At 45.0% G+C, this 14,536-nt stretch overlaps 2 protein-coding genes across 11 annotated transcripts in view; one reads left to right on the forward strand and one right to left on the reverse strand.

Annotated features, from left to right (window-relative positions):
• The window catches only part of TRIM72 (tripartite motif containing 72), a 103,438-nt gene that overhangs the window by 83,252 nt on the left and 5,650 nt on the right, over window positions 1–14,536 (reverse strand). Inside the window, exon 1 of one of the 10 annotated variants that reach the window (XM_056536815.1) lies at window positions 3,435–3,517. The exons of the other annotated variants lie outside the window; for them this stretch is intronic. The gene's annotated coding sequence lies outside the window, so the exon portion shown is untranslated. Of the gene's footprint in view, window positions 1–3,434; window positions 3,518–14,536 lie in introns of those variants that run through there. 10 annotated transcript variants of the gene reach the window in all.
• Window positions 2,983–7,309, forward strand: LOC130285444 (apoptosis-associated speck-like protein containing a CARD). The gene is made up of 2 exons (XM_056536841.1): window positions 2,983–3,060; window positions 6,935–7,309. Exons 1-2 carry the CDS (start codon window positions 3,054–3,056, stop codon window positions 7,195–7,197), a joined length of 270 nt encoding a protein of 89 aa, XP_056392816.1. The 5' UTR covers window positions 2,983–3,053; the 3' UTR covers window positions 7,198–7,309.

The following is a 14,536-nucleotide window of genomic DNA, read 5'->3' on the forward strand; positions in this document are numbered from 1 at the left end:
CAGGAGGGGAGAGGAGAATGGAATAGATGCTGGAGGGAAGTCCCCTCGTCAGAGGCCCACCCCTACACAACCGCTTGAAACCTGTCGGCAAAGACACAGTCAAAGAACTCCACTGAGAGGAAAGATAAGTACGTAGCTGTGTGTAGCGTGTCTCCTCAGAAGAGGGGAGGTCCCATCGAGAAACCAGTTGACTGAAGGGGAGAAGGGATCGGGGGTCCACCACATCAGCCCAACAGAAAACACCATGGGAGCATCACACCCTAACCATGTCTGAGGTCAGTCCAGGAGGGAAGTCAGGGTGATAAAGAAAAGATTGCAAAGGAGAAAAAGAGGAAAGAAGACCAAACCTCCGAAAGCAATAGGTCTATACGTAGCGGGAAAACTACATGGGACCCAGGCTTTTCCAGCTCCATCCATTTGCTATATGCATGGTATGTGGACCAAGCTACTAGGTGACGGAGATGAGCAGTCCAATAATATTTGGCCACATCTGGGACCCCCAAGCCACCATGAGATCTACTAGCAAGCATGACTGACATAGGGAGGCGATGACGCTTAGCATCCCAAATAAAATCGGAAAATAGCAGACTGGAAGGAGCGCAAAACAGCCAAGGGAACCTGGACCGGCAACGTTTAAGAAAAATAGAGTAATTTGGGAAGGATAGTCATCTTTACCACAGCGATGCGTGAACTTTAAGTTGTATAATTAAAATAGAACTAAAGTCTGGATCATAAAAAGGCTCATAAAGACAGCACAACTGTATGAAGTGAAGAAAATCAGCAACATAATCACAAAACAAAATATGAGCTGGTTTTAGGACATAAGAATTGAGTTTCATTGATAGGAGACAGAAAATGTAAATAAAAAACAAAAGGTTATCCTAATGTTCTAGATAAAGTGTAAGGAAAAATAAATATTCACCTTCATAGTGTCTATACCCAATAATGCCCTTCAAGTGTATAGAGAAGACGTTTGCGGGCGGTAAGAAAATATTCAGTGAAACAAGCGGAAATACGGGTTTCCTACCCCCAGGGCACTTCTTCCAGCCCCCACTTTCTGGTATGTGATGTGACCATAAATGAGTAATTCTTGCATTTGTTATTTTGTTTTGTGTACGCAGTTCACGGTGCAGGATCAATACCATTATATTTTAATAGTTTGGACATTTCCGCACCACTGCACAGCAAGGAACAATCACAAAAAGATATTCTTTTAGTACAAGATCTCCCTATGGCAGGCACAACGCCCCAGCAGCCATAGTAGCCTTTCGTAATCCTGTGTTGCGGGGTGCATATCAGACCCCCGAAAGGTGAAGCACCTGTCAGCCCACTCTGAATGCTGTGATCGCTATTGATTGTGGCATACAGAGGGTTAACCTGGCGGCAATTAAGAGGAAAAGTCCACTTGCAGCTGAACCCCATTGATATTAATTGTTTTGTGTGGGAGGCTCTGTTTACAGCATCTGTTACAGATTCCATTGTACTGTTACAGGGGTACTCTGGTGCGCCATCGTTCTGAACATTTTGTTCAGAACGTTCAGAGCCGGAGGAAGAGATTGTGACGCCATGACCAAACCCCTCGTGACATCACGCCATGCCCCCTCTATTCAGGTCTATGGGAGGGGGCGTGTCGGCGGGGGGGAACGGGGCCAGAAGCGGGACCTCCGCGATCAGATATTTTATTCCCTATCCTTTGGATAGGGTATAAGATGTCTATCAGCAGAGTACCCCTTTAACTATGAAAACAGAGGTGCATGTCGTGTTACAGTGGTCCCTCAACATATCATGGTAATCCGTTCCAAATGGACCATCGTTTGTTGAAACCATCGTATGTTGAGGGATCCGTGCAATGTAAAGTATAGGACAGTGGTCTACAACCTGCGGACCTCCAGATGTTGCAAAACTACAACACCCAGCATGCCCGGACAGCCAACGGCTGTCCGGGCATGCTGGGAGTTGTAGTTTTGCAACATCTGGAGGTCTGCAGGTTGAAGGCCACTGGTATAGGAAGTTATACTCACGTGTCCCTGCCGCTCTGGACCGTCACCGCTGCCCTGGATGTCGCCTTCCATCGCTGTCGCCGCGTCCCCGGGGTGTCCCCGACGCTCCGGCAAGGCCTCTGCTTCCCCGGCATCCTCGCTCTCCATCGCCGCCATCATGCCGCTCTTATTGGATGACGGGACGTAATGACGATGGAGAGCGCCGACGATGCAGGGGATCCTGAAGAGGACGCGCCGGAGCCCCGAGGACAGGTAAGTGATCGTCAGCGGACCACACGGGGGACCGTAAATGGCTATCCGGGGGTAGTTGAAGCAGTCTGTGCAGCCGGATATCCGTTTATGCGATGGCCCCGACATACAAAAGCAACGTATGTTGATGCTGCCTTCACCATGTGATGGTCTCTGAGAGTGATCGTATGCTGAAATGATCGTATGTCGGGGCCATCGTAGGTCGGGGGGGGTCACTATATTTCTCATCTCATGACTACAGACATTATGGGATCCATCAGGTTCCACCAATGTAAGCTAGTGGGCTCTGTAGGGTGCTGCTGGTGTCCATTGTGTGATAGATCCAGCTCGTCACTGTGCCCTCAATGCAAATAAGAATCTAACCCATATTATCTAAGGTTTCCGGAAATCTCTTTCACTCTCAGAGGTTCAGGCTGCTGCTCTGCCCACCTCCATGCTTTACAGTGAAGCTTTGCTAATTATTGGGCGGCCAATCTAATGAAGCAATTACTGATTATTTATGAATTGCACCAGGACAGGCAGTATACACAGAGGGTGAGGGGGTGTCTGACCGGGTCTCCCATTTGCTGTATGTTCCCACATTCAATATTATGGAAAATAAATGTCCTGCTATGAGCGTAAGAACGAAGCTGCAAATTAAGAACACAAGCCGTGCGAGGGTTAATACATGTTCCCGCCACTTTCAGAGCTCATATTTACTTTCACTTTCGAACTCATGACATTTCCTGATTTCTGCAGAGAATAATACTACACCTCGGGATAAGACGGCTGCACTCTACTCTACGAGTGAGGATTTCTCCAGACATGGCTGGTAAGTGCTTGTAGACAATAAGATTTATCGCCAAAAGACTGGATCTAAATGGAATTAGAAGACACCGAAAGCATTACACAAAACACAGAAGGGAATGTCCAGGGAAAGACAACAGCAGCTCTGCAGCATTCACCTGAATACCACACATTGGCTTTGGACAAGACCAGTGCAAATTCTATTCAAAGCCTTCTGTCTAAGCTGTAGGCAGATTAGAAGAAAAGAGACCAAAAAGCAAAAAAAAATTTAAAAAAAAATTTACAATATTGATTCACGGCACCTGAAGTATCTACAGAGCTCAGGGGGACTCATCAGACCACTCGAGGTGCAATCACAGGGGTTCGATAAGTTAAGATGGCTGCCGGAGCTCTGTTCACCTGCTATCTGCTGTGCTCTTCTCTGGTTTCACTTCTGGCAGACGAGAGAAGTAGACTGCAGGTAACACTGATCAATGCTATAGCTATGCAAAAAAGTAAAAAAAAAAAAAGTTTTAAATAAGTGAAGAAAACCCTTTCCTAATAAAAAAAAACATTTAAATTCCATATATAAACATATTCAATATCACCACATGCGGAAGTGTCTGAACCAGTCACATATATATATATAGCCTGACACCCTAATGGTTTGGTTTTTCCCATAACAACTAATCACAGCTCAACTTTCAAACCTTTAAGTTGTACTCCGCTGCTCAGGGTTTGGAACAAACTGTTCTGAACGCTGGAGCCAGCACGGGAGCTCGTGACGTCATAGCCCCGCCCCCTCAATGCAAGTCTATGGGAGGGGGCGTGGCAGCATTAAGGGAGCGGGCTGTGATGTCACGAGGGGGCTGAGCCGTGACGTTGCGATGCTCCACCCCCTGTATCGCCCATCAATACGCTCAGAGAGAGTTTGCTCCGTGCAGTGATGACAGCGGGGTGCCGACTTTTGGATAAAAGGTTTTTATTAGTAAGAAAAGAAGAACAAACAGCAATAAATGTATGGCTGCAGTCACCTTATAATCATTTAGAACACCATTCTAGTGGTCTTGGGGGTCAAAATATGATGACAGTTGCACTTTAAAAAGTCAAATTTATTTTGTTAATAAAGTATGTTGTAAATTGTCCTCTGCTGATCCCCTAAAAAAACTTTACATTTTTTCGATATACAGGGCTGTATGGGGCTCATTATTTTGGACCATGATCTGTAGTTTTTAATGGTACCACTTTTGTGTGTATTCATTTATACTTTTTGGTCACTTTTTTGTATAATATAACCAAAAATCACAATTCTGTTATTTTCTTACATCTATGTCTTTTACCGCAGGGGATCATTCACACGGTATATTAAAGAGATTATCCAGGAATCAAAAAAGAGAGCTTTTTTCTTTCAAAAACTGCACCCTGTCTGTCTCCAGGTTGTGTGTGCTTCTGCATCTCAGTTCCACTGAAGTGAATGGAGCCAAGATGTAATACCACACCCAACCTGAAGACAGACAGGGAGCAGTCTGGATACAGTCCTAAGAGACTCTTTCTTAGGACTGTATCCACCTTTTCCAGCCCACCGGAGCACCTGAAGGCTGAACTAATTTACGCAGGATAAGTCATCAACTGCCGAGCCGAGAAGTTTGTGACGAATCGAATTTACTGTAAGTTCGCTCATCTCTAATTACAATATTTAACTTACTAATACTGTTCAGTGCTATGCATAGGCATAGCACTGATGAGTGTTATCTGTGATCTACTTCTCTAGTCTGCCTAGACTGACCAGATGAGAAGACTGCAGCAGCTGGCCATGAGATAGTAGGGTGACCTTTGGCAGCCATCTTCACCCATCGGACCCACACATTCATGCTGCAAGTGGTTCAATGCGCACCCATGAGCCCAGCATAAACTTCAGATGCCGTGATCAGTAGTGAGGCGGTGATTGCAGAATCCCGCTACGTACATGGTGAAGGGGTATTCCAGGCCAAAACTTTTTTTTTTATATATCAACTGGCTCCGGAAAATTAAACAGATTTGTAAATTACTTCTATTAAAAAATCTTAATCCTTCCAATAATTATTAGCTTCTGAAGTTGAGTTGTTGTTTTCTGTCTAACTGTTCTCTGATGACTTACGTCCCGGGAGCTGTGCAGCTCCCGGGACGTGACATCATCATTGAGCAGTTAGACAGAAAACTTCAGAAGCTAATAACTATTGGAAGGATTAAGATTTTTTAATAGAAGTCATTTACAAATCTGTTTAACTTTCCGGAGCAGATAGATGATTAGATGAGATGAGATGAGATTAGAGAGATGAGATGGCACCCTGTCTCTCTCTAATCTAGATTAGATAGATTAGATATATATATATATATATATATATATATATATATATATATATATATATAAAAAGGTTTTGCCTGGAATACCCCTTTAAGTGTGTGCAGTGACATACATGTATGTTGAGTATCCTCTAGGGCAGTGATCTTCAACCTGCGGACCTCCATATGTTGCAAAACTACAACTCCCAGCATGCCCGGACAGCCAACGGCTGTCCGGGCATGCTGGGAGTTGTAGTTTTGCAGTATCTGGAGGTCCGCAGGTTGAAGACCACTGCGGGGGTTAAACACAGCCTATCCCTATGTGTGGACCTAGCTTGATTCTTCCTCCATTCTAGTTTTTCTGGTACAGAACGTATTAAAATATGGGAATATAGTGGGATCACCGCTGACATCACCTGTCAAACCATCATTTGGAGGTGAAGCGCAACATAAAGACCAATAGAGGAAAGCGTTAAGCGCTATGATCATCCCCGGCATCTCCTGTCGGTCCACCTGATACTTCCAATGATAGCCCTGATTGATATAGCTGAATCAGGAGAAGACCGGACAGGGCCTAATGAGAGGATAGTCGGGACTGTAATAGTCTGCCTCGAAGTGCGTGCAGAGTACGTACTGAGAGACAGAGATCCATCAAGGAGGATGCTAGAGACAAAATAATGAAAAAGCAGAAGAAACAACTGTGTATTGTAATGCAGAAAATATAACATATTACGCTGAATAAGGTAAATACCTCTAAACTGGGTAAAAAAAAAAGTAATCACAAATATCAAATAGAGAGGAGTCTTTATAGGATAGAGCTTCCATCATTTATATATTTTATTGTATTCGTTGTTAAAAGAGGAACTTGTGTTCCAAAATAAATGTAAGGCATGAGGAGAGGGGGAAGAAGATGAAGCCTCGGTATGATAGAAAGTGGAGACTCCTATAGAAACGATGAGATCATATCCATAACTGCGCCCAAAGGGAGCAGAGATGAAAAACAGATGAGAAGACCAGTTAAAGGGGTATTCCAGGCCAAAACTTTTTTTTATATATATCAACTGGCTCCGGAAAGTTAAACAGATTTGTAAATTACTTCTAATTAAAAAATCTTAATCCTACCAATAGTTACTAGCTTCTGAAGTTGAGTTGTTGTTTTCTGTCTAACTGCTCTCTGATGACTCATGTCCCGGGAGCTGTTCCTATGGGGATATTCTCCCATCATGCACAGCTCCCGGGACGTGACATCATCATTGAGCAGTTAGACAGAAAACTTCAGAAGCTAATAACTATTGGAAGGATTAAAATTTTTTAATAGAAGTAATTTACAAATCTGTTTAACTTTCCGGAGCCAGTTGAGATATATATTATATATATATATATATATATATATATATATATATATATATATATATATATTTTTTTTTTTTTTTTTTAAGGTTTTGCCTGGAATACCCCTTTAACTTACATGCATCTACTTTACTATTACCTTTATAAAGAGTATATAGCATCTGACATGATGTTCAGAAAGTTACTGACACATGGGGGGGGGGGGCAGAAGGGAGGACATATGACTGCACATATTTTTCTCATTACAGATGTGGAGCATTTTGTGGATAGACATCGTGCAGCATTGATACAGCGGGTGGTCCTGGTGGCTCAGTTGTTAGATGATCTTTTGCAGTGGAGGCTGCTGACACATGAACAATATGACAGAGTGCGCAGTATGGCGACCTCCCAGGACCAGATGAGAGAGCTCTTCAGTTTTGCTAGATTCTGGGGAAATGACGACAAGGACCAAATCCTGCGATCTCTGAGAGAACACAACGCTCCGCTCATCAGGAGCCTGGAAGGAAAATAAAGTGTAATGGACACTGCCCGTGATTCTGCTTAGAGTGTCAGCTCTTAGGGTCAGTGTCTTGAAGCTGCAGTTATATGGAATGGGTTGTGTCACACAGTACTGAAATATGGTTCACTATTTGTTCATTTTAAATATGTAAGAAAATAAAAATGTAAACATAATACCGTCTCTTCTATGTCTCCCTCTTGGTTGCATTGACTTGGCCTCTAGATTAAAGAAGAATTCTCTGGCAAGGGCCCAAGAATTTAAAATCAACATTTGCTTCTAGGACACATTATATGGAAATACAATTGCCATAGGATAGCCAAATCAGTTATACTTGCTACGAAGGTCCAGGAAGGGGGGGGGGGGGGGGATTATGGTACCAGACCAGCTTTATTATTAGTCGACCCATTTAGAGGGGTATTCCAGACATTGTTTTTATTTGACTATGCTATAGGGGCTGTAAATTTAGCGTAGTTTATAATATAGTCTGTATCTGTGTGCAATAGTTGTCTTGCCATTCTTATGTGACCTCCACCCCAGCGAAGGGGCACAACTGCACTTGGGGTTGAGTTTTCCTGCTATAACCATGTTCATGCAGATATAAACCGATATGTCTTTGCTTAAGGCTTATACTAATGCAGACTTATCTTACTGGGTAGCATTAGGGTTTCACCTCTGAGGCCGGCTATCAATGAACCAACCAGGGTGGGGCTTGTAGCTTTGTCTCCTCCCTCCCATTGTATGTGTGCCTAGTCCACACTGGAGGTAACTGGGGAGCAATCTGCAAGTCGGACCTATGGCTGCCGTAATTTGGTTCCTGGTTTTATTTATCTGGCCAGGTAGGTTTAGTATTAGGTCCCGCGCCATTTGAGAAACCTTGGCGTGGTGTGCGGGCTCAGGTATGTCCTTCATACAAGGATATACTGGCTAATGTCTCAATTTTACATCAGTTTTGAGGGTTAGCTAATATCATTGTTTACATCTACCACAGTAGTGAAACCACATTGTGATCCATAGGTACAGGTCCTCCACTCCAACGTAGGTGCACAACTGCACTTGGGGTTGAGCACCTTGTATCACCTTAGACCACATTAATGTAATCAATTCTTATGTGACTTTTGCCTTGATGTTTATTTTTTTCCCCCATACAAAATGACCGCTGGGTGAAAGGGAGATTATTCTGTAAGGATTGTATTTTTTGCAACAGCTGAAGGCACCCTTGTCATAAAACACTGGTCTTTTCCATGGAACGCAGCTCATTTGTGCCCTCACACTTACAAACAAGGAATGATGGGATTTGTAGTTAAAGTGAGGAAACACCATCAGGAAATAGCCAGTTCACAAAAGTATAGCCACAGTGTTATGGTAATGTCACAACATAGCTATTTAGCCCCAAGACAAGCGCAGATCCTTCCTAAGCATGTCCATTACTGTCTGACATGTAAGTACTAAAATCACCTTATGGTGGATAACCCCTTTAAAGTGGTTATCCAGGAATAGAAAAACAGAGCTAATTTCTTCCAAAAACAGCACAATGCCTGGTTCACAGTAGGGATCGACCGATTATCGGTATGGCCGATATTATCGGCCGATAATCACGATTTTGGGCATTATCGGTATCGGCAATTATCTTGCCGATAAGCCGATAATGCCCCGCCCCCGCCGCACCGCGACCGCCACCCCCTCGACCCGCCGCACCGCACCTCCGACCCACCGCACCGCGTCGCACCCCCCACCGTGATGCTAGGCGGTATACCGGTATGGATTTTTTCCCATACCACTATACCGGTCGGGCCCATCCCCCACCCTCCGAGTGAATAAAAAAATTAAACTTACCCGTAATGGGGGTGGTCCAGGCCATCCTTCCTTCATGTAGTGTCCGGGGGCGTTCCGGGTGGAGGGTGGTCCGGTCCGGTCCGGGCTGTCCTTCTCCGGCGGGCCTCTTCTCCACTCCGGGCAGGCTCCGGCCTAGTATGCTGCATAGACGCCGCTACGCCGTGACGTCAGGTGCGTCGCTGCGCACGGGCGTCACTGCGCAGCGACGTCTATGCAGCGTACTAGGCCGGAGCCTGCCCGGAGTGGAGAAGAGGCCCGCCGGAGAAGAAGGACAGCCCGGACCGGACCACCCTCCACCCGGAACGCCCCCGGACACTACAGGAACAATGGATGGATGGCCCGGAGCACCCTGGCAGGTAGGGGAGAGAAGCGGGTGGTGGCGGCGGCGGCCTATGGCCCCGCAAAAGCCACTGCAGATCATTGATTTAAAGCGCCCGCTTTAAATCAATGATCTGCAGCGGTGTCGCAGGGGGTTAAATAGCCGATAACTTATACCGAAATATCGGTATAAGTTATCGGCTATCGGCCCTAACCTGCACCGATTATCGGTATCGGCCCTAAAAAACCGATATCGGTCGATCCCTAGTTCACAGGTTATTTGTGGTATGACAACATAGCTCCACTACCCCATCCTTTGGATAAACCCCTAAGAACCATAACCTTCTTGTTACAACTATGGTCTATCTGTGATTTATCTCTAACTTCTCCTAATCCCCATATGATCTCTGTATTGTTTAAGACTAACCTCTCACAAAGCCTCTCATCGCCTATGGTCCACAGCAGTGGTCTTCTGTTTATTAGTAGTGTGAGTGAGGAGACAGACGAGCTAGGTCACTGATTTTTCACTTGTTGCACTTAAATAGGACTCCGAATAAATGCAGTGATGCAAAAAAACAAAAAAATAAATTATAAAACCCTTGAACTAGTGCTGGGTGATATGACCAAAAATGTATATCACAGTATTTTTCTAAATTATGGCGGTTTCAAAGTATTTAATCGTACAGCTCATACATAAAGGTCACCAGTGCTCTATATGTAGGTATTGTCCCGAACCCCGAGTGCACTAGTATGCTCTGTGTGTGCTTGGCTTCTGGTCCGTCGCTCGCACACGGCGCATGCACACTGTCCCCAGCGGGTATCATGCTGCATCTCCCTTGCGTCATTACGCAGCCGAACGTGCATCTCCCTTGTGTCATTACGCAGCCGAACGTGCCAGCGCCTCGATATGACATCACCGGTATTGCGGTATGTGAAAAATTAATATCGTTAAAAAAAAAAAAACACACACACACCAAAATAAAAATAATCCATTTGCAGAACGCAACAGTTTCCAAAAAAACGAGGGGTGCGAGTAAATCCAAAGCATTCCCTGCCAGGTAATACTGCAGCCTCCCCTGCGTCAATATGAAGGACGGTCTGATTAAAACCCAACAGTACCTGGACATTATATGTCAAATTCACACCGGTATTCGGTATGAACCAGTACACTGCCCAGCACTACCTTGAACCACTTGAAGAAATGAAAGCCTAGCACCAGTCTGCTATTTGTAGCAGCGAATGTTTTTCTTTTAGACAGGAGAGACTATTACATGCTTAGTCACTCAGGCATCTGTACCTCTCTATAAGAGAAGTAGTACACAGCAAGTTCTTATTTGTGTGTATCAGAATCCAGTGGGAGAGTTCTCTATCTCAACCCCAAGTACGGTATGATTCTGGATGATCCCAGTGGCCCTCACATACATGGCTCAAAGTACACATTTTATCCAAGAGATGAAAACAGGTTATTTCTGCTCCTCTCACTTTCAAGAACGTTTTGTTGAGTAATGGTGCATTCACACCACATTTTAGTGATCCAGCTGGGAAATTTCAAAACTGTCCGCTGCCATATCCCATTCATTTAAATGCGTTTACCGGAGTCGGATAGCGTAACTATCTGACTTCGTACGGCGCATTGAAATAAATGAGATTTGGCACAAGTCCGGCGGGGATACAGCAGCAGCTGGTTTTCAAATTCCCCCCCCCCGGATCTGGCAGACGGATTGATAAACATGGTGTGAATGCACCCTTATTTAGCAGCAACATACAAATGCAGTTAGGACACCATACATTGATACTCTTCTTATCTAATGCAAAATCTAATTTTCAATGAGATTATGGCTGCAATGATTATTCGATAATATTGATAAAAAAAGGCGATTATGAAAATCATTTTCGACGATTTACGTTATCAATTAATCGCACTCCGAATAGTTGTTGGACAAAGAAAGATGAAGAAATGACAGAATGCCGGCTCACAATCCTCCATAGCAGTCTGCAAGTATGGCTCGGGAAGGAGGCCACGCCAAAGCAGACCACAAAAAGTAGAGACCTCTGGCGCTCAATGGAAGCCGGGTGACATGGCCGTACTTACCCCGGACGGAAGCCAGAGTAACCAAATAATGAAGTGACGCAGGGATGTGGAAATCCTATAGCCCGACGCCCGGGACAAGTAGTTTTGGGTGCCGGGCAGGTGAATTGTTTATAGATTTAGCCCTGTATCGGGCGAGCAGGGACAGACAGACTTCCCCCTTATTTTTCTTTAATGTCGGTGTGAGGCGCAGGAGCCAATGGAAGTCTACACCTCACACCGGCGCTCAGAGTGTATGGAGGGGGCGGCGGCCTCCAGCTGACTGCAGAGCCCCCTTATCTCCCCTCCCGGAGGATGGACGGAGCTCAGAAGACACAGCAGGGTGAGAGAAAGGACGGAGACAGCTCCGTGCACAGCTCCATCCCTCCCCCTCCCTGGCTCTGTCTAGACAGGACCTAATCCACCACGGGGCGGTTGCTTGTTTGCACGGGGAAAACACAGAGCAGGGGGAGGGGTGAGGGGGAGGACGGAAATCTCACCTCACACCGGCCGGGACTACAGCTCTGATGTCCACTCATGGCGGCTCAGGTGAGGAGACAGAGAATACAGGCGGCGGCAGGAAGGGTGGTTGTATATGTAGGGTGTGAGTGTATGTGTGATGTGTATGTAATGTATGATGGGGGGGGCAGCGGCAGGTGTTTGATATACACCATACATATGCACACATCATACAGTGTTTCCCAACCAGGGTGCCTCCAGCTGTTGCAAAACTACAACTCCCAGCATGCCCTGGGCATGCTGGGAGTTGTAGTTTTGCAACAGCTGGAGGAACCCTGGTTGGGAAACACTGGTGGATATGTATGGTGTGAGTGTATGTGTGTATGTGTGTATGATGTCTATGTGTGATGTGTATGTAATGTATGATGTGTGTATGATGTCTAAGTGTGATGTGTATGTGATGTATGATGTGGGGTGGGCAGCGGCAGGTGTATGTATGATGTGTGCATATGTATGGTGTATATGTAGGGTGTGAGTGTATGTGTGTATGATGTATGTGTGATGTGTGTATGTAATGTATGATGTGTGCATATGTATGGTGTATATGTAGGGTGTGAGTGTATGTGTGTATGTAATGTATGATGTGGGGGGGGGGGCAGTGGTGGGGGTGTGTGTATGTATGATATGGGGGCAGCGGCAGGTGTATGTATGATGTGTGCATATGTATGGTGTATATGTATGGTGTGAGTGTATGTGTGTATGATGTATGTGTGATGTGTGTATGTAATGTATGATGTGTGCATATGTATGGTGTATATGTAGGGTGTGAGTGTATGTGTGTATGTAATGTATGATGTGGGGGGGCAGTGGCGGGGGGTGTGTATGTATGATATGGGGGCAGTGGCTGGTGCATGTATGATATGTGTATGAATGTTTTGTATAGGAGCGGACTGTTACGTCGGGCATTAGGGCAGTTGTGCCATCTAATTTTATTTATTTTTAGTTGCACCCGCACTAAATTGCACCCCCAGAATCCTGCCCCCTTCATACTCACCCGACGACCAAGAGCCCCACGGATGCAGACAAACACGCCCAAACCAAAACTACAACTCCCAGCATGTTGGACCAGAACCTAAACTGTAGAACTATAAAGTGCAACATGCTGGGAGTTGTAGTTTTGGTTCGGGTCAGCTGCAGAGCCATAGGCTGCATCAGGGCATGCTGGGTGTTGTAGTTACTAACTGCAATTCCCAGTATTCCTTGACACAACCTCTGGCTCTGCAGCTGACACAAACCAAAACTACAACTCCCAGCATGTCCCACAATAACCTTAACTGTACTATACAGTGCAACATGCTGCAACACCCACAGAACCATAGGCTGTATCAGGGCATGCTGGGAGTTGTAGTTATCTACTAACTAAATGCAACTTCCAGTATTTTCTGACACAAAATGCACCATATAAACTGGAGAAGCAGAACCTCCCCCCCCCCCCCCCTAGTAACACATAAGTCCCTATTGAGACTGAAAAATAGTGATTAAAATATTTTAAAAGGTGCGTATATATGTGAATAAGCCCCTTTCCTAATAAAAGTTTCCTATTTTCTTTAAATAAAAATAATGTACAAAAATAAACATATATGGTATCGCTACATGTGGAAATGTCCAGACTATTAAAATATAATGTTAATTAAACCGAACGGTGTAAATGTAAAAATAGTCCAGAATTGCTAATTTTTGGTCACTTCATATGAGAAATTTTTTATAAGGTGATCAAAAAGTAACATCTAGACTTTTCTGGGCTTGGCTCAGGTGTAAAAGGAGCTACAGCTCTCCGGCCGCTAATAACCTGGCATGCTGCGATCACCTATTAAACCATTAGATCACTGTCTAAAGGATCTTATATCCATCCCTGGTGGTCTAGTGGGGGGGGGGGGGGATCAGACTATTTTGGTTGAAATTATTTCATCAACCAGGACAAGTAGATTTTCTTGAGGGACAAGTAGATTGTGTTCCACTTTAGTCCCTTGGACAAGTAGTTTTTTTTTAAATTTCCACACCCGAGTGACGGCTTTCACATTTTAATGTGTTTGCAGATGAAGAGTTTGTCGTTACTCAGTAACATAGTGCAAACTTTCCCTGAAATGGGAGTCAGTCTTTTCTTAGTACATGTAGGTAGGGCATTCATGCGGAATACAAGCTGCCACACACCGGTAGGAATCCTGCAGGACCTTTGGCTATCTCCAGTTCTCCCATAGAGATACATGGAAGGGGTGTGTGGGCCGCCGCTTTGTGTGGGGATCACACGCCCCATTCCCAGGGAGAGTACAGAAGACGGCTGGGGGGTCCCAACAGTCAGACCCCCCAGATCTAAAACTTATACCCTACCATTTGGATAGAGGTTTTCTGCATGATATATCTCCTTTAATGAAGTGGATATTTAAGAATTCCACTAGGGCAGAAACAGAGGGTGAGGGGGGGGGGGCTGAGCAGGACTCCCATTTACAATATGTTCCAGCATTCAATATTATGGTTAATAAATGTCACATTGTCCTGCTATGAGCGTGAAAACGAAGCTACAAACTAGGAACACAAGCAGCCCAAGGTTAATCAGTGTTCCCGCCACTTTAAAGCCAATAGTCACTTGTCATGACATTTCCTCATTTCTGAAGA

The sequence above is a fragment of the Hyla sarda genome, chromosome 8, assembly GCF_029499605.1.
Source record: "Hyla sarda isolate aHylSar1 chromosome 8, aHylSar1.hap1, whole genome shotgun sequence".
Taxonomy (NCBI): Eukaryota; Metazoa; Chordata; class Amphibia; order Anura; family Hylidae; genus Hyla; species Hyla sarda.